The sequence below is a fragment of the Salvelinus alpinus genome, chromosome 12 (genome assembly GCF_045679555.1).
Source record: "Salvelinus alpinus chromosome 12, SLU_Salpinus.1, whole genome shotgun sequence".
NCBI classification, from domain to species: Eukaryota; Metazoa; Chordata; class Actinopteri; order Salmoniformes; family Salmonidae; genus Salvelinus; species Salvelinus alpinus.
Genome location: NC_092097.1, coordinates 27078941 through 27098265, shown reverse-complemented (window position 1 = coordinate 27098265; position 19325 = coordinate 27078941). Strand labels below are relative to the sequence as shown.

General features: G+C 42.2%; 1 protein-coding gene across 2 annotated transcripts in view; it reads right to left on the bottom strand.

The window, feature by feature from the left end:
* The window catches only part of LOC139535791 (S-adenosylhomocysteine hydrolase-like protein 1), a 57731-nt gene that overhangs the window by 6794 nt on the left and 31612 nt on the right, over positions 1 to 19325 (bottom strand). For both annotated transcript variants that reach the window (XM_071335597.1, XM_071335598.1), the window contains exons 2-15: positions 15495 to 15606; positions 15254 to 15397; positions 11660 to 11760; positions 8228 to 8330; positions 6283 to 6377; positions 6041 to 6147; positions 5827 to 5943; positions 2881 to 2944; positions 2453 to 2541; positions 2063 to 2133; positions 1768 to 1862; positions 1482 to 1580; positions 1326 to 1394; positions 590 to 668 (exon numbers count right to left, since the gene is read on the bottom strand). In XM_071335597.1, coding sequence (XP_071191698.1) covers positions 590 to 668; positions 1326 to 1394; positions 1482 to 1580; positions 1768 to 1862; positions 2063 to 2133; positions 2453 to 2541; positions 2881 to 2944; positions 5827 to 5943; positions 6041 to 6147; positions 6283 to 6377; positions 8228 to 8330; positions 11660 to 11760; positions 15254 to 15397; positions 15495 to 15606 — 1345 coding nt within the window. The remainder of the gene's footprint in view (positions 1 to 589; positions 669 to 1325; positions 1395 to 1481; positions 1581 to 1767; positions 1863 to 2062; positions 2134 to 2452; positions 2542 to 2880; positions 2945 to 5826; positions 5944 to 6040; positions 6148 to 6282; positions 6378 to 8227; positions 8331 to 11659; positions 11761 to 15253; positions 15398 to 15494; positions 15607 to 19325) is intronic.

Sequence of the window (19325 nt, the reverse complement as noted above, 5' to 3'; positions counted from 1 at the left end):
TTTTACTCACGTTGGCTGCGGTGAAGGAGAGTCCGCAGGTTTTGGTAGCGGGCCGTGCCAGTGGCACATGTCGGTGGCACGGGCTGTTTTTTTTTGTAGTCCGTGATTGACTGTAGACCCTGCCACATACCTCTCGTGTCTGAGCCGCTGCGACTCTACTTTATCTCTATACTGACGCTTAGCTTGTTTGATTGCCTTGCGGAGGGAATAGCTACACTGTTTGTATTCGGTCATGTTTCCGGTCGCCTTGCCCTGATTAAAAGCAGTGGTTCGCGCTTTCAGTTTTGCGCGAGTGCTGCCATCAATCCACAGTTTCTGGTTGGGGAAGGTTTTAACAGTCGCTGTTGGTACATCACCCCCGACGCACTTGCTAATAAACTCGCTCACCGAATCAGCGTATACATCAATGTTGTTGTTCGATGCTATCCGGAACATATCCCAGTCCACGTGATCGAAGCAATCTTGAAGCGTGGAATTGTGTAGCTAGCTAGACCATAACATAATAATTATAACAACTACCACTACAGCCACTATTTCTTTGTATTCTCATGTAACGCTCCAAACACATGAGGATATAATAAGGACTCACCCATCTTCTTGGGCAGCAAGTAGACATCCTGTTTGTAGCGGCCCTCTGGAGCATTGTACAGCTCAATAAGGGCCAGAGCCTGTTGGAGAAATGAAGCACCATACACAATCCTCGTTATACACACACAATCACAGGAATAGACACATATCAATAATCACATTATACAATGTACTCGTGTGAACACATAGAGCCTCCTTACATTCAAACATTGTATAAATACCCACACCGTTCCTGGAACCATCGAATAACCACTGAACCTTTTTAGAAATGCCATGACAGCAGTCTAAATATACAGCTGTGCATGTAAATATACTGTTCTTAATGTGCCAAATGAAAGGTGTTATTCGATGCACAAATTGTCACTGAATGAAATATGCACTAGGGGAGATGGCTACACTATGCTATTGCTTCCCCTGTCCTAGCTTGGTGTTCTCCACAGTGCTCTGAGAGTCTACCTAATCTACATGAGACATGAGACATGCAGTTCAGATAAGCCCTCCTTAGCCATTCCCTCCCGGAGGTTTATTATTAGAGATGACACTGAGGTCAAGGTACACTCTTATCATCTACCACGGTGGCCTAATTATGGGAGAGAATAGACCACATAATAACCCATAGACTCTTCTATCTGGTAACTAGTGTGGGGTTGGAAGAGGCAGTGAGGGTCTGTATTACCTGCTACTATCTGCAGCACTACTCTGTCTGGTTGTTAGCTACTGTGGGGAGTGTCTTTTACCTGGGTCGTGGCTGTGATTGACAGGACGAAGGTGGGAACTGTGGAGCAGCTGAGGTTCAGAAGACGACCCTGAGGGAGACACACAAACGTGTAATTTGCTATGTGAGAGTATATGTGCATGCGTGTGTGTGTGTGTGTGTGTGTGTAACTTCCCACCTCGGCCAGCAGGATGACCCTCTTTCCGTCAGGCCAGATGACGTGGTCCACCTGAGAGCGCACTCTCTCCCAGGTCAGTTCTGGGGTCCGCAGGCTCGCCTGGTTAGCAGGTCACACACACAAGGGTCACGCAAACACACTACGCACTCGCTACTAAAAGTCTAAATATGCAGTACATTTGAAATCATCATCACGAACTTCATATTCCTAGGAAAACTTCAAATATTCCCTCCCTTGATTTTTACGTTTTACTGTAGCAACAAATTGGTTTGTCAAAGTTCCTCACCACGTCAATCTCAGTGTTGGAGTGTCCCATGTTGCACACGATGGAGCCGTTCTTCATGCGGTCCAGCTGGTCCCTGGTCACCACGTTCTTATTACCTAGGAGACCAGAGAAGAACACCAGTCTAAACCCCAATCTCCATATAGGGCTTAGCACAAACCCTCAGGGTGATTAGGTGATGCAAAGGGCCATGACGAGTATATATATATATATATATATATTTTTTTTTTACAATCATATATAATTGTCCAAAATAATATCACTATTGATTACATAAACACAGTAGTTTGATGTTTACCAGTGCATGTGATGATGACGTCCACCTGGCGGATGACCTCGTTCAGCTTGACCACCCTGAAGCCATCCATGCTGTTAAGACACACATGGGGAAAGAGCGGTTAGTCAGAACCGAGGGGGAGAGACAAGTGCTCTGCCTACAGTAAAGTGCCATTCAAATAATAAGGCTATTTGTTATATTCAAACGTTTAATAAATTGCTGTCTGGTTTCTATCATTTTATCCTGAATTATAAAAGCCAGCTCAGGTTTTCCGTTTATATTTTGCTGGAGAATTTTATGTTTCAAAGGTTTCTCTCAGAGCAGGACAGGGTCACTGTGTCATTTCTCTGGGTGCTTAACATTTGGTGCTTAACATTTGGTACTTCCTGCTTCCTACTTGCTGTCCCTCACCAGGCCTGCAGGGCGCAGATGGGATCAATCTCTGTGACGTAGACGATGGATCCCATGGCTTTCAGTGCGGCAGTGCAACCTTTCCCAACCTGCAGGAGAGCACATTGCATTAGCATTACATAATATGACCACATCACATTGACCTTGATAAACAGAAAAGGCCACAAATTATCCACTACAGAACATGCATACTGGTAAACCTTGACGTCCACATTAGACTCTTTAGAGGCGGATTACATTAGACTAAATACACAATGACTTAGCATGAGATGGCATTGAACTCTTCAGTATATTGATGTACTAATATGTACTGTACAGGTGATAATCATTACACTGAGTGCACATATTCTCATTATAGCAGGTTAAGCATAGCCGGAACAGACTGACTATTCAAACAAAACTACATGTACATTATGAAACCTCCTTACCTCTCCATAACCACAGACAACAACCTGCTTTCCTCCAAACATCACATCTGTGGTCCTCTTCAGGCTGCAGACAGAAACATGGAGACAGCGACAGGGGAAACAATAGGATTCAGGATGTCAGCCTTTCTGTGGTGTGTTAAAACACCAGGTTGAGTGAAATGGGCAGTAGCCGTCAATAAAAGCAATTTCCCAGGCCACTGGAGGCCACACAGGCCATGTTGTTAGCCTGATATATTGGCTTACACAGGCCAGAGATGCTTTGGCTGGGACACTGAAAATATATCATATTTTGCCTTGGGGAAAAATTCAGCAGAACAGGACTTGAGTATATCAAATTGTATTTGTGCCAAGACCTTATCGTGAAATGCTTACTTAAAAGCCCTTAACCAACAACAGATCAAGAAATAGAGTTAAGAAAATTGACTAAATACAAACATTTACTAAAGTAAAAAACATAATAAAAAGTAACAATAAAATTACATAACAATAACGAGGCTATATACAGGGGGTACTGGTACCGAGTCAACGTGTGGGGGTTCAGGTTAGTCGAGGTAATTTGTACATGTAGGTAGTGGTAAAGTGACAATGCATAGATAATAAACAGCGAGTAGCAGTGTAAAAACAAAAGGGTGGGTCAATGTAAATAGTCCGGGTGGCCATTTGATTAGTTGTTTAGCAGTCTCATAGCTTGGGGGTAGAAGCTGTTATGGAGCCTTTTGGACCTAGGCTTGACGCTCCGGTACCACTTGCCAGGCGGTAGCAGACAAAACAGTCTATGACTAGGGTGGCTGGAATCTTTGACAATTTATGGGGCTTTCCTCTGACACCACCTAGTATATAGGTCCTGGATTGCAGGAAGCTTGGCCTCAGTGATGTATTGGGGCCTACGCACTACCCTCTGTAGCGCCCTACGGTCGGATGCCGAGCAGTTGCCATACCAGGCGGTGATGCAACCGGTCAGAATGCTCTCAATGGTGCAGCTGTAGAACTTTGAGGAAAAGGTGTTGTCGTGCCCTCGTCACGACTGTCTTGGTGTGTTTGGACCATGATAGTTCATTGGTAATGTGGACGCCAAGGTACTTGAAACTCGACCCTCTCCACCGCAGCCCCGTTGATGTTAAATGGGGGCATGTTCGGCCCTACTTTTCCTGTAGTCCACGATCATCTCCTTTGTCTTGCTCACACCTGCTCTCTGTAGGCCGTCTCATCGTTGTCGGTGATCTGTTGTGTCTTCAGCAAACTTAATGATGGTGTTGGAGTCGTGCTTGGCCTTGATGGTTGTTGTCCTTGATGATCTTTTTGGCCTTCGTGTGGTGTAGGTGTCTTGGAGGGCAGGTAGTTTGCCCCCGGGGATGCGTTGTGCAGACCTCACTACCCTCTGGAGAGCCTTGCCGTTGTGGGCGGAGCAGTTGCCAAACCAGGCTGTGATACAGCCTGACAGGATGCTCTCGATTGTGCATCTGTAAAAGTTTGTGAGTGTTTTTGGTGACAAGCCGAATTTCTTCAGCCTCCTGAGGTTGAAGAGAAGCTGCTGCGCCTTTTTCACCATGCTGTCTGTGTGGGTGGACCATTTCAGTTTGTCCGTGATGTGTACGCCGAGGAACTTAACACTTTCCACCTTCTCCACTACTGTCCCGTCGATGTGGATAGGGGGGTGCTCCCTCTGCTGTTTCCTGAAGTCCACAATCATCTCCTTTGTTTTGTTGACGTTGAGTGTGAGGTTGTTTTCCTGACATCACACTCCGAGGGCCCTCACCTCCTCCCTGTAGGCCGTCTCGTCGTTGTCGATAATCAAGCCTACCACTGTAGTGTTGTCTGCAAACTTGATGATTGAGTTGGAGGCGTGCAAGGCCACGCAGTCATGGGTGAACAGGGAGTACAGGAGAAGGCTGAGAACGCACCCTTGTGGGGCCCCAGTGTTGAGGATCAGCAGGATGGAGATGTTGTTTCCTACCCTCACCACCTGGGGGCAGCCTGTCAGGAAGTCCAGGACCCAGTTGCACAGGGCGGGGTCGAGACCCAGGGTCTCGAGCTTAATGACGAGTTTGGAGGGTACTATGGTGTTAAATGCTGAGCTGTAGTCGATGAACAGCATTCTTACATAGGTATTCCTCTTGTCCAGATGGGTTAGGGCAGTGTGCAGTGTGATTGCGTCGTCTGTGGACCTATTGGGGCGGTAAGCAAATTGGAGTGGGTCTAGGGTGTCAGGTAGGGTGGAGGTGATATGGTCCTTGACTAGTCTCTCAAAGCACTTCATGATGACGGAAGTGGGTGCTACGGGGCGATAGTCATTTAGCTCAGTTACCTTAGCTTTCTTGGATACAGGAACAATGGTGGCCCTCTTGAAGCATGTGGGAACAGCAGACTGGGATAGGGATTGATTGAATATGTCTGTAAACACACCAGCCAGCTGGTCTGCGCATGCTCTGTGGACGCGGCTAGGGATGCCGTCTGGGCCGGTAGCCTTGCGAGGGTTAACATGTTTAAATGTTTTACTCACGTTGGCTGCAGTGAAGGAGAGTCCGCAGGTTTTGGTAGCGGGCCATGTCGGTGGCACTGTATTGTCCTCAAAGCGAGCAAAGAAGTTGTTTAGTTTGTCTGGGAGCAAGACATCGTGGTCCGCGACGGGGCTGGTTAACTTTTTGTAGTCCGTGATTGACTGTAGACCCTGCCACATACCTCTCGTGTCTGAGCCGTTGAATTGCGACTCTACTCTGTCTCTATACTGACGCTTAGCTTGTTTGATTGCCCTGCGGAGGGAATAGCTACACTGTTTGTATCCGGTCATGTTTCCGGTCGCCCGCCTTGCCCTGATTATGTACAGTATGTACAGTATGTACAGTATCTACAAAATAAGTCTAATCGATACATTGTTATGTAGTGCAAAGAACACGGTTTTGTAGTGAGACAACATTCACCTCGCTTAAAGGTTCATTTAACACCTACCCATCCAGGATAGACTCTCTGCAGCAGTAGAGGTTGTCAAACTTCTGCTTTGTCACAGAGTCATTCACGTTCATGGCTGGCACACACAGCTTGCCTGCTTTGGACAACTGGTACAACCTGAAAGACAAAGAGGTAACTAAGTAACTTAGCTCAGAGTTGCCCGCTGGTCTTGCGTGTGTGACTGTGAATGTGCTGTAATCAGAAATAAAATTACCTGTGGACCCCAGTCACACTCTCCTCCACAATGCCCCTGATCTTCTTGAAGACGTTGGGGTATTTCTTATACACCCAGTGGGTCAAGTCCCCTCCATCATCAAGGATCTACCACAGACACAGCAAGAAGGGACAACATTCTCAAACAGTGACAACAGACTGACACATCAGTAACACAACATGGTCTACAAGGACATTTGCCTTGTTGTTAAAGGAGGATAAATTATAGACTTATATGGGTACCATGTTAGGCTGCCAGCCCTCCATGTTGACGCACTTGTCGATACACCACCAGAAGTCATCCTCAGATTCCCCCTTCCAGGCAAAAACCGCCACACCTGCACAAATCACAAGGTAGTTAGGAGAAGAGGGGTTTAGAAATGACTATATTTCTCCAGATATTACAAAACAGAGACAAATCAAAATCCCTTTTTAAACAACAGCACAGGGTCCTGAACCTTTAATATAAGCAAAAGCATTGGTTTGTGACGCAAAGATCCTTCATTCCAGAGAAAGCAGGACTGATCACGTTTGAACGCACAGTGCTCGACGTCCGTATAATCTGCTCTAAAGCCATATTAATATAATGGCCTGCAGCTTAACTCCAGATATCTGGACCTGCACAACAATCCAACCACAGAGCCTAGAACAGCGCTGTAGGCTCCTCCAGCAGGCAGAACACTTACACAACCCTGCTCACTAAAGACTTCAGCTCTCTAACATTAAAGCTAACTTCACACTCATAATCATTCAGGAAACGGCTATCAATAGCAGCCATAACAGTATTGACATCAGTACTGAACGATCATGTAGAATCGCTACAGTAGCTTATTAGGCTTGGTTATACAGTAGTCCTATACTGCTAAGTGTCTTCATGACCAATTGTTGTGAACTGACCTAACATTTTACTTCCTTTCTGACATGCTTTTAACATCATAATGCAGGCTTTTTAACACAGAGGGTGTGAGTAAAACCCTCTGTATGTCTGTTCTCTAAACCAAGAGGGGATAGTAAGCTGGGTCTCTTGTCTCAAAAGCTGTTATCCTGTGATTTCTAGAAGAGGACCGGACAGAAGGCCTCCTGGTCATTTCCACCCCAGAGAGAGCAGAGCAGGCAGAAACAGAAGCTGCCAGAGGACACAGCCCTTTCATCTGTTAGCAGGGAGATTTCTCTCCATAAAAGACCTGGACCAACTGTTTATTAGAAAGAGATACTCTGACAGATGGAGCTTTACACAACTATGTGGGAAAGGGAGAGCTTATGTAAAAAATAAATAAATAGGGGTACACTAAAACACAATTCTGATTCCTGCTATCGGACTAGAGGGGTAGGTAGATTTTGAAGGCTCTATGGTTCCTCTGCCACGCTACTCATCCTGTATGACCATACAGCTAGAAACACACTATACAGCACCTGGGCTTAGTTAACCTCTAGTCCTCCAACCTCAACCTCTAGTCCTCCAACCTCATCCCTGTCTCTAAGTATACACCTACGTACTACTATCTACTCCTTTCATCTGATCAAGTCGCCATCTCAGTAGGTTTCTGGCAGGCTTGCTGTATGGTATGAAGATTGCTGGCATAACTCACTTGCAGAAATGTCAACACTGCTGAGTGGGTTGTAAATGGTCAGAGGATACTGTGTGCGTAGGACAAGTTAATCAGCCCACAGCCTGTGTGCCAGTTCCTCTCCCAGCTTGAGCGATGTGACTACTTTAATGCAGTCTGACTCTGTTGTAAACCTAACCGTCTAACAGGCCATGAACAAAGAGACCCCACTACGGAAACACATATACTTAACAATCACCCAGCAACCCAAGAGATATGCGTGTCTTGGTTCTGTAGTTCAATGACTAGAGGGCAAGCCTGATGTTCTCTGTGTTTTTCAGGACTTTATTGAGAACATATCGAAAAACATCTCCTTGGTTTCAAAGGGCACAGGGAAGCAAATCACCCTCAACTCTTAACACCCTTACAAGAAACACCCATTTAACAATCATGTAATTCATTACATAGTAATACAAGTTAAAGTATGCATAGTATGCAGAAATAGTACTAATTAATATGAATGTGATGTACCACAACTTTCAAAAACCTCTTATGAAGTACAATCAGCCTCATTCTTTTCCATATAGAAACTCATACTGTAACAAAGCAGTAAAGGAGTGATGTTGAAAGCTTTTACTTACCAATCTCTGAGAGGGCAGCTGCCACCTCGTTCTGTGTGGAGTAGATGTTACAGGCTGTCCAACGACACTGGGCCCCCAGGGCCACCAGAGTCTCAATCAACACCTGAAGGCAAGAGAGAGAGGAGGGGGTTGAATGAGAGAGGAACAAGAAAAATACAACATATTACTTGTACATCTCTGTATCATAAATAGCCTTAGCTTTACAGTACACAAAAGAGAGCAGTTAAACTCAATATACTTAGTCTTCAGAAAATATTCACACAGAGTTCAAGTTTCACAAAGTGGGATTAAAATTGATTTAATTGTAATTTTTGGTCAGTGATGTACACACAATACTCTAATTTCAAAGTGGAAGAAAAATTCAACAATATTTTTTTTCCATTCGTTTTAGGTTATTGTTGCTGAAAGGTGGATGTGTCTCTCCGTATCTGTTGGTTAGCAGACTGAAACAGGATTTCCTCTAAGATTTTGCCTGTGCTTCGCTTGATTACATTTATTTTTGTCCTAAATAACTCCCTAGTCCTTGCCGATGATAAGCATACCCATAACATGATGCTGTCACCACCATGCTTGAAAATATAAAGAGTGGTCCTCAGTGATTTGTTCTGCTGGATTTGACCCAAACTTAACGTTTTGTATTCCAGGACAAAAAGTGAATTTTTTGGCCACATTTTTTGCACTTAAGTAGCGGCAGGTAGCCTAGTGGTTAGAGCGTTGGACTTGTAACCGAAAGGTTGCAAGATCGAATCCCCGAGCTGACAAGGTAAAAATCTGTCAATCTGCCCCTGAACAAGGCAGTTAACCCACTGTTCCTAGGCCGTCATTGAAAATAAGAATTTGTTCTTAACTGACTTGCCTAGTTAAATAAAGGTAAAAAAATTATTTTAAAAAGTGCCTTATTGCAAACAGGATGCATGTTATGGAATATTTATTTTCTGTACAGGCTTCCTTCTTTTCACTGTCATTTAGGTTAGCATTGTGGAGTAACTACATCCTCAGTTTTCTATCACAGCTATTAAACTCCAACGATTTTAATCACAATTGGCCTCATGGTGTAATCCCACGTGGTTTCCTTCCTCTCCGGCAACTGAGTTATGAAGGACACTCATCTTTGTAGTGACTGGGTATATTGACACCATCCAAAGCGTAATTGAGAACTTCAACATGCTCAAATGGATATTCAGTGTCATTATTTATTTATTTTTTATCTACCAACAGGTGCCCTTCTTTGTGAGGCATTGGAAAACCTCCCTGTGCTTGAATCTGTGCTTGAAATGCACTTTTCGACTAAGGGACCTTATAGAACATTTTATGTGTGGGTACAGAGATGGGGTAGCCATTCAAAAATAATGTTATCATTCAAAAATCATGCATCTTATTTTGTGACCTAGTAAGCACATTTTTACACCTGAACTTATTTAGGTTTGAATACTTACCGATTTAAGACATTTCAGCTTTTCCTATTATATTAATAAAAAAAATTGTATATTGTGTGTAGATCAGCGACACAAAATCTCAAGTTAATCCATTTTAAATTCAGGCTGTAAGAGGTGTGAATACTTTCTAAAGGCACTGTAAATATATAAAAGCTTATTCACAGCATCAATATACTCGATCTGCTTGTTAAATCGTAGATGCAAATAGGGTATTACAGATACTGAACATTCTTTATTTACGGGCAGTCATGAGATGAGCCAGCTACCATCATTAGCCACAGAGCAAAATGCTGCAGTTAGAGCAGTGGAGGTTGGGTTCTGCGGTAGGCTTGGGCGGTATATCATATACATATCCTGGTTTTTCAATACCGTTAAAAAAAAAAGTAAAGGTTTTTCTATACATTAAAATGTAGAGCTACTTTTTAAGTAAATACCTGCAGTCAACTTGTGCAATATGTTAGAAGATAAAGCAGATTGTGTTCATTTCACCTGTCACATTATGAAGATTTCTGTAGTTCCCCAGAACAGTTGAGCCAGTCACGTTTTTGTTTGTAAATAGCACAACTGGAGAAAGTGGGAGCAGGTGAGTCCAGCTATGTATTGACAGCGGTCGTGTTTTATATGGAAAGTTAGTGTTTCTTTGCTTCAATATAGTGATCAGGGACGTGCAACTATAGTTTTCCTTCACAGAAAATACATTAGTGAAACACATTCGGCAGAAAATAGATTAATTTTCATCAGATGACAACAGAAGTGAAACGCTATTTGACTGGCAGCCACACAAGTAGCCTAAATGAGCTTACGATGAAAAAGCAAGGTATTTTCTTATCATAGAAATAATGTAGCCAGGTACATTTCTTATTGTTTTTCTTAAAGTTCATCTTGCATTTTACCAGAGAAAAGGAGTGTGGCTACATTGAGAAAAGTACCAGAGAAAAGTAGCTACACATCAGTCAGAGCGCTGTCTGCTGATAGAATGCCTGTTTGTGAATTCTGTTTGTGAATTCTCATCCGAGTGGAGAAGTGCAACTGAAGCACAAGATTTGTCTGATGCCAAGCAGAAATTAAAATAAGAAGCATTTTAGATTTGCGCTTACAAAACGCAGCAAGATATTTCTTATGCATTTTTTTTTTCTGCATAGAAAACTAAGAATTCTGCATTAACGCGACCCCTAAGTTTAAATTGCTAGCTATCTAAGTAAGTGGCTGAATTAATAAGGCGATGGGGCATCATTGTGTTGGCTTTCTGCCGTGTTTGAGAAGTCAAAGCCCTTCCGACGAACCATTCTGATTTCCTTGCGTTTTTTTCTCCTCTCCATTCTCTGCCCGTCTGCTTCTACCCCAACTGCTCCTTACCAATCTTCTCAAGGCAGAGCAGGCAGGCCCATTGCCCTAGCGAATCCTGACTCCATACAGACAGTGTGTATACATTCTGATCCAGTGACAGTACTGTTCATTTGCACAATCTCTCTTTCAAATTCTCTTATAAAATGTCCAAACACACCAAAAATGAAATACGGTAGCTCCTACCTATATATGTATAATTTTAGGAGCTGGATTGCCTGTCTTTGCAGTAATTTTTTCTCTCGTTTGCGCTCGTTAGTTAATTTTGTTAGCATTCTGGTAATAGACCCCCAATTTGAATTTTTCCGCCCTTGTGTACTAAGCTAGTAATACCGTAAATCCCAGGATGAGAGAAGAACGGTATGAAAATATGAAAATCTGTATACCACACAATCTTATTCTGTAGTAGCGATACTGTGGGGAAGGGTCTTGGCACTGATATTTGGGTATGTCAGAGGGAGAGATGTTTCATTGCAGCAAAGCTTGGGTATTGGAGACAGTGTAAGTTAGTGTAAACAACAGGGCCAACTTGGTTATTGCAAAAGTCTCTGTGTATGCTGTGACCTTCAAATCCTACTGTATAAGGAGAAAAATGTCCTCCTGTAGCCTTTGCAGAGATATTAGGATAGGTAAGAAGACAGAGTTTTCTTACTGCAGTCTGGGCAGTGATGTGAGTGCAGCCAACAATTTTTGCCCCAGCAAGTGGCTTCTCTCCCTGGGCTCTCTTCCTGAGGGAGATTAATGCTGACATATCTGTGGAGAAAGAGAGAAGTGGGGTGATAAAGACAGTGAAGGAGATGGAGAAAAAGGGAAAGAAAGAGATTCCAAACGTGTTTGCTACATTCAGAGAGTAGACAAACAGAAAAGTGGTCTGAATATAAAGCCCTTCCAACTCTCCCATCTTCCACACAAATCTCTCTCAAAATTAAGGTACTCAAAGAATTTCCTGCACCAAAACCTTCTGAGCGCTGTAAAATTCAAATAACCTCAAATAAGCTATGACTTTGCAACCTGCCAATTCACATTGGACAAGGATGATCACTCCATATCAAGCTCTGGAGTTGTGCTGACAGTGTTAGGGGTGTAGATTCAGCTGCCATGCTGCACACAACATTTAGGCCAAGGACAACACATCAAATCTAAATTATTTGGGGAGTAATGTCTGAAATCAAACACAATAATGATAAAATGAGAACTTTAGACAAAGAATTTGCTACATGGCAAAAACTGAAGGTCAGCTTCATCAAAAGTGTCAACTGGTGGTTAGGCCTAGGGCTGTTAAGGTGACCGAATTACCACCACACCGGAGGTCAGGAGTCATGACCTCAGTCAAATTCTACATAACCGTTTAGTCACGGTAACTAGGATTCTCCAAGCTCTGATGCTGCTGGTCATTAGTAGCCTACCAAACTTGCTAACTGCATGGTACTCAGCACTCTATTGTCCCTCTAATCACTCTGACAACACAAAACGTAATCGAAAATCAAACACTTCATGAAAGCCCATAAGCTCATGTTGCGCAACATTTCTATAGGCTATGCAATCGCGTGAGAAGACAGAGTTGGCCTCTATTAAAAATAGGAGGATCCGATTAGCTTTCTATAGGCTAGGCCTACTATATTTATTCCTCAACTTTCCTAATATTAAGCATATTGCTTCGCTTTACAATAGGAGTACAGCCTACCTGGCTGGCATGAAAATGAACCATGGGAAAAGCGTCCTCCATTCGCTATTTCAGTGCATGAATAACATTTGTTTTTCCCCTGCCCCGAGACAGGTGCATGATAATGGTCCATTCTAAATCAAAACTAATTTCACACATATACACAAAAGTATGTGGACACCCCTTCAAATCAATGTATTTGGTTATTTCAGCCACACCTGAAATGTATTATCACTTATGAATGATGCCCAGCATACGCAGTAAGGCAATAAACATTTTTTTGTGACTTTTTAAAATCATAGTCACACTTCTATTGTAGCCTAGCCCATAGGCTTATATGTTTTGATAAGGTTCGTATCACAAATAAATTGGGCAAATAACTTCCAAAAATGAAGCACATTAATCTACTTTACAACTGGTGAAGAGCCTAACTGGCATACAAAGGCGGCGTGTGAGTTTCAAGTTTGGGGAAGATAATTTTCCCCACAGAAATGCACCTTTATAATGAAGCATTACATGCATAATCGAATTTGCGGTTACTTTTGAGAACAGTGTTTTCCCGCTAATTGTGCGCCTTGCTACGCTTATAATCTGAAGAAATAGTTTATCAACATTTTAAGCTAAATGTTCTGATCTGTTGCATCAGCCTCATTGCTTTAAAAAAACGTTTTGATGCGAATGGTTGTATTCATTTGGGATCTATCGCATCCAACAACTGTCCCAGAGTATATTTGGAATATTTATTTCTCGCACAGTAGGACAAGTTGACCAATAGAATAGGTCAACTTTTGTACTATGGGGGATAGTAGATAGACATAGGCTAGTGCTTTTGCTGTTTGTTAGGCCTACTCATCTTGTTGGCTGTCGAAAAGTAAATATGTACAGTTCGTCTAACATCTTCAATAGGTACCGCGGAATTCAATAAGAGGGACGCGCACAGTTGCGTCCCCGATGTGTCCGTCTTCACTTCTAGCCTACTTCAGTGCTGAGATGGCTGTGAGAAGGACCCGATCAGGTGACGGGCATTGGCTAATAAGAATTGAGGTATCTGAAAGAGCCATCTGAGTGAGAGGTGGCTGCCGGGAGAAGGGAATGATAATTATTATATTCAGCCCAAGGGCACATCAGCCACTTTGGCCGCAAAATGCATGGATTTTTTAGGGGGCATTACTGCCACACAAGGAGGATGCCGCTGGAATTTCAAGGCCTGGGGAGCATATTATCAAGTGCTTCTCAAATTGTGAATGAGAGACTGATGAAGTGTGTGCATCCTGCAAAAGCAACAAAGCAGAGCTCATGCCTTCCATTACTTTTTTCAAGTCATCATTAGAGTCGCATCATGCAGCATTAGAATGTATTAAAAATCAAAACATATAGCCCAACGTTTGTATCACAACAACATTTGCATAATTAACTAAATTAACTATGTAGGAGGACCTGTTTCTTTGTTAACCGCTCAACACAGAATAGCCGCATGTGCCACTCCCTCGGAAATCGCTTGGAGAAAATATCCTTTCTATTTTATTCAGCTATGTTCAATTGGATTATTCAGTCTATAAAATAATGCCACGGAAATCTAAATGCTAAATGAACTAGTGTAGCCCACAGCTATGGCATAGCCAGATCTGGGCCTAACATAAGGACAATTCAGAGTTTGCTATTCTGTTCTTCTGAAATTGACTACATTTTTCTTCATATCATGTTTCTTTAGACCAAAGGTCTGCATCAGTGACTTGCAGGCTATACGTGGAAGCCAAGAGATGCTAAACGTGTTCATTGTAATTAACGGTCAATTACTGTGAGACCGGCAGTTATTTGCTTGACAATCACCAGCTGACAACATTTCATGACCGCCACAACCCTAGTTAGAACTAGTGAATCTTAGATTTTTCTGCATTATGTTTTTCTCTCTCTGATGTGACTTGTGTGAGTTACACTTCAAATGACTGATCAGCAAAACCAAAGAATAGCCTAATAATACGACACAGCATTCGTCTATGAAGCCCTTAAGAGCAGAAGCCATATCTGCAGACAGATTGGTCGAGGTCAATCTGACTATAGATAACAAGCTTACTATAGATAACTAGCTAGACTCTAGCTGCTAGAGTATGTCAGTCATTCACAGAACTGAGCGAAGCTGTTCTTTTCTTATCCCAGATTCTCCCCTTCAATCACTGTCTCGGTTAATCTGAGATGGCCAATCCTGGCCTTGGAGGGTGGGACTCTAGTACATTTCTGAGCAACAGGCCCAAAGTCCTGGCAAGAGCAATATTTAAATATACTTTACTGTCTGTTGTTCACAGAAATGTTTTTGTTGCTCTTTTCATCCTGATTGATGCCAGTAGTGGTTTTATTAACATGTCCTAATATTACCTATGATCAAAGACTGTCAACCATTGATTAGGCTAATTGATTCATGCCATAAGACAGCAAATTTTAAGAACATGCTTTAAATAACCAACAACCAGTACCTTACACCTGGAGCCCCCTAGGAATGTTTTGAGGTTTATCACTTCTTATCGTCTTGTGTTGTTCTGTGTGTGAGAGGTGAAGGTGACAGGTTACAGAGCCATGTTATTGTACCTTGTTCTGCAATCTCAATCTCGCGACGACCAAATTCGGCCTGTTTGATGTTCTTCACACAGAAGTCACTGGTGCCCTTGGAGTTGAGCTGTGTTTTGTCCCGTGGTGAAGTCTCATCGTCAGAGCTGTCTGTGTAGGATGCAGCTGGGAAAGGAGACAGAGAGGGGAAAGTCAGCAAGAAAGGGTCAAGCAATCCATACGTAGCTATGTGTGCATGTGTGTGTGTGTGTTTGTGTAGTACCGGAGCTGTAGCTGTCCGTGGATGACTGAGAGATGGATCGAGACAGCGAGCGTCGGCCAGCCTTGGTAGGGAACCTGCTGAACTCCTGCTTGTCTTCCACAAACTGGATTTGCTGAAGGTGCAAAAAAGGGTACAATTTAGACTAGGGCTGACCCCATTTAGTCTACTGGTCGATTGTTTGGCCGATAGGCTGTTGGTTGACCGAAAGTTCATTAGTCGAGCAGTAGCGAAAAAATTATAATAATTATAATTCATGGTGTACAAGACACCAGTCTGATTCACGCTTGTCTGAGTAGACTAATCCATTGTGGAGGCAGTGGGGATGGCACGTACTACAGCAATTCTATTGTTATATGACGTAAGAACAATAGTGCAACACTAATAAAAATATTATTTTATAACAAATGTGTTTTCTCCTGCGTTGGATAGTCGTCGCTGTCCACGGTTCTGAAACACATCAGTTGAATTGGCGCCTTTTCCTAGACCATGTTGCTATGTGCATAATAGCAAAGTTAAACAGCATATTGGTGTTGAGAACAACACGGCGGAGGCAGCAGAATAAGGAGACAAGAAACAGCCCGTGCCTTACTGCCTAAGAAAAGTGAGGAAACACCAACTTAATTAGGTCTAGAATCAATAGCCGAACTGATAAATGTGCCTGGCTTTATAAATAATCCATATACACAACCTGTCAAAAGTTTTAGAACACCTAATCATTCAAGGGTTTTTCTTTATTTTTTACATTGTAGAATAGTGAAGAGATCAAAACTATGAAATAACACATATGTAATCACGTAGTAACCAAAGAAGTCAGAAACCAAATCTAAATATATTTTAGATTCTTCAAATAGCCACCCTTTGCCTTGATGACAGCTTTGCACACTCTTGGGATTTTCTTAACCAGCTTCATGAGGTAGTCACCTGGAATGCATTTCAATTAACAGGTATGCATTCTTAAAGTTAATTTGTGGAATTTCTTTCCTTAATGCATTTGAGCCAATCAAATCAGTTGTGTTGTGACATGGTAGGGGTGTTATACAGAAGATAGCCCTATTTGGTAAAAGACCAAGTCCGTATTATGGCAAGAACAGCTCGAATAAGCAAAGAGAAATGACAGTCCATCATTACTTTAAGACATGAAGGTCGGTCAATCCGGAACATTTCAAGAACTTTGAAAGTTTCTTCAAGTGCAGTCTCAAAAACCATCAAGCGATATGATGAAACTGGCTCTCATGACGACAGCCACAGGAAAGGAAGACCCAGAGTTACCTCTGCTGCAGAGGATAAGTTCATTAGAGTTACTAGCCTCAGAAATTGCAGCCCATATAATTTCTTCAGAGTTCAAGTAACAGACACATCTCAACATCAACTGTTCAGAGCAGACTGCGTGAATCAGGCCTTTATGGCCGAATTGCTGCAAAGAAACCACTACTAAAGGACACCAATAAGAAGAAGAGACTTGCTTGGGCCAAGAAACACAAGCAAATGGACATTAGACCAGTGGAAATCTGTCCTTTGGTCTGGACTCCAAATTGAAGATTTTTGGTTCCAACCGCCATGTCTTTGTGAGACGCGGTGTGGGTGAACAAGATGATGTCCGCATGTGTATTTCCCACCGTAAAGCATGGAAGAGGTGGTGTGATGGTGCTTTGCTGGTGACACTGTCTGTGATATATTTAGAATTCAAGGCACAATTAACCAGCATGGCTACCACAGCATTCTGCAGCGATACGCCATCCCATCTGGTTTGTGCTTAGTGGGACTATAATTTGTTTTTCAACAGGACAATGACCCAACATACCTCCAGGGTGTGAAAGGGCTATTTGACCAAGAAGGAGAGTGATGGAGTGCTGCATCTGGCCTCCACAAATCACCCGACCTCTACCCAATTGAGATGGTTTGGGATGAGTCGGACCGCAGAGTCAAGGAAAAGCAGCCAACAAGTGCTCAGCATATGTGGGAACTCCATCAAGACTGTTGGAAAAGCTGGTTGAGAGAATGCCAAGAGTATGCAAAGCTGTCATCAAGGCAAAGGGTGGCTATATTTGAATAATCTAAAATATAAACATTTGTTTAACACTTTTTTGGTTACTACATGATTCCATAGTTTTGATGTCTTCACTATTATTCTACAATGTAGAAAATAGTAAAAATAAAGAAAATCCTTGTTCTAAAACTTGACAGGTAGTGTATATCTACAGAAATAAGACAGATCCTGTTTATATTGCCTGTTTGAGTGTAATTGCCTTCTGATTCTGTGAGCACCAAGCCTCACACAACCACAACATGTCAGATAAACAATTTCACAAATTCGTCTGTTTTTAAATATTTGCTTTGCTGTAATAAAGGCTTTACACTTTTTTCCGTTAGACACCACAACTTACTTAGGCCTTTATTTCAATCCTAATATAGGCTACTGTATCAATCATTTGTTCATTTGTTCATGTTATCACACAGCATATGAGTCATTCGCTGAAGCTGAAGACTCATATCTCCCTCACTAACTTTAAGCATCAGCTGTCAGAGCAGCTTACAGATCATTGCACCTGTACATAGCCTATCTGTAAATAACCCACCCAACTACCTCATCCCCATATTATTTTTTTCTCCTTTGCACCCCATTATCTCTACTTGCAAATTCATCATCTGCACATTTCACCACTATGGCCTATTTATTGCCTTAACTCCCTAATCTTACCTCATTTGCACACACTGTATATAGACTTTTCTATTGTGTTATTGACTGTACATTTGTTAATTACATGTGTAACTCTGTCTTGTTTGTGTCGCACTGCTTTGCTTTATCTTGGCCAGGTCGCAGTTTTAAATGAGAACTTGTTCTCAACTGGCCTACCTGGTTAAATATAGGTGAAATAAAAAAATAAAAAATATTCATGATTTGAAGTGCAATCAAGCATTTTAGTTTAAAATAAAATAAAGCAAGCCTTGAATAATTAGCCTAAACAATAAATAAACCATTCCATTTCGGAAATTGCATTCACAAATTAATGTGACCGTTTTTCGTCTTTGCTGTAATAAAGGCTTAATAAAATAAACTCTGGTACGTTTATAATTTATCTTGTGTTGTTTACATTGTTCCAAATGGTCAGAAAAGTATATTGTAATCTAACAGCACCTTCTTGGCACACAAAATATGCACGCAGCGCTTGCTCCTTTTTCTTGATCTCCAGTATTTTCCACAACTAGTCAATTTTTTACCACACATCTGATTACCGCTTTACCTCCTGTGCAACCAGTAAACATTCCCCCATTTCAAGCTTATTTGTCATGTCCTCTGCATCCATTTTGCTTTTACGGTGTCCGAAGTTTGATATAACCAATTTATTGATGTGATTATGATATGCTATAGGTCAGGCCCTATTGATCATGTGCATGCAACGCATACGTGTCACGTAAAGAGAACAAGGGTTGAGGGAATACGAATGTTTCTCCTAAACAAATGAGGGATTTCGGTAACAGAACTTTTCAGTCAGAAATGGCTGTAATTATGTTGCAGCTTCAGCAACATGGACAGCGCGATAAATACTGTTAATGTTCTGTGGTGGTCGCTGCAGCAGGGAGGAGAGAGAGAGAGACAACGGGTGCTAGTCAGAGTCATTCGCTGTCATTTTATTTAACACAGCGCAGAAAGTCTGAGCCAGGCCCGGCACAATCATATCAATTGCGGTCCGACTCCCCCTAGTCATTTTTGTGTCTTAATTATTTCATTAAACAGTGTGCTTAAAGCATCAGACAAGCTCAGTGCATACAGCTGATTTGATTAAAACACATAGGGTGTGTCTATTTATGGAAAAATACAAATTTTAAAAT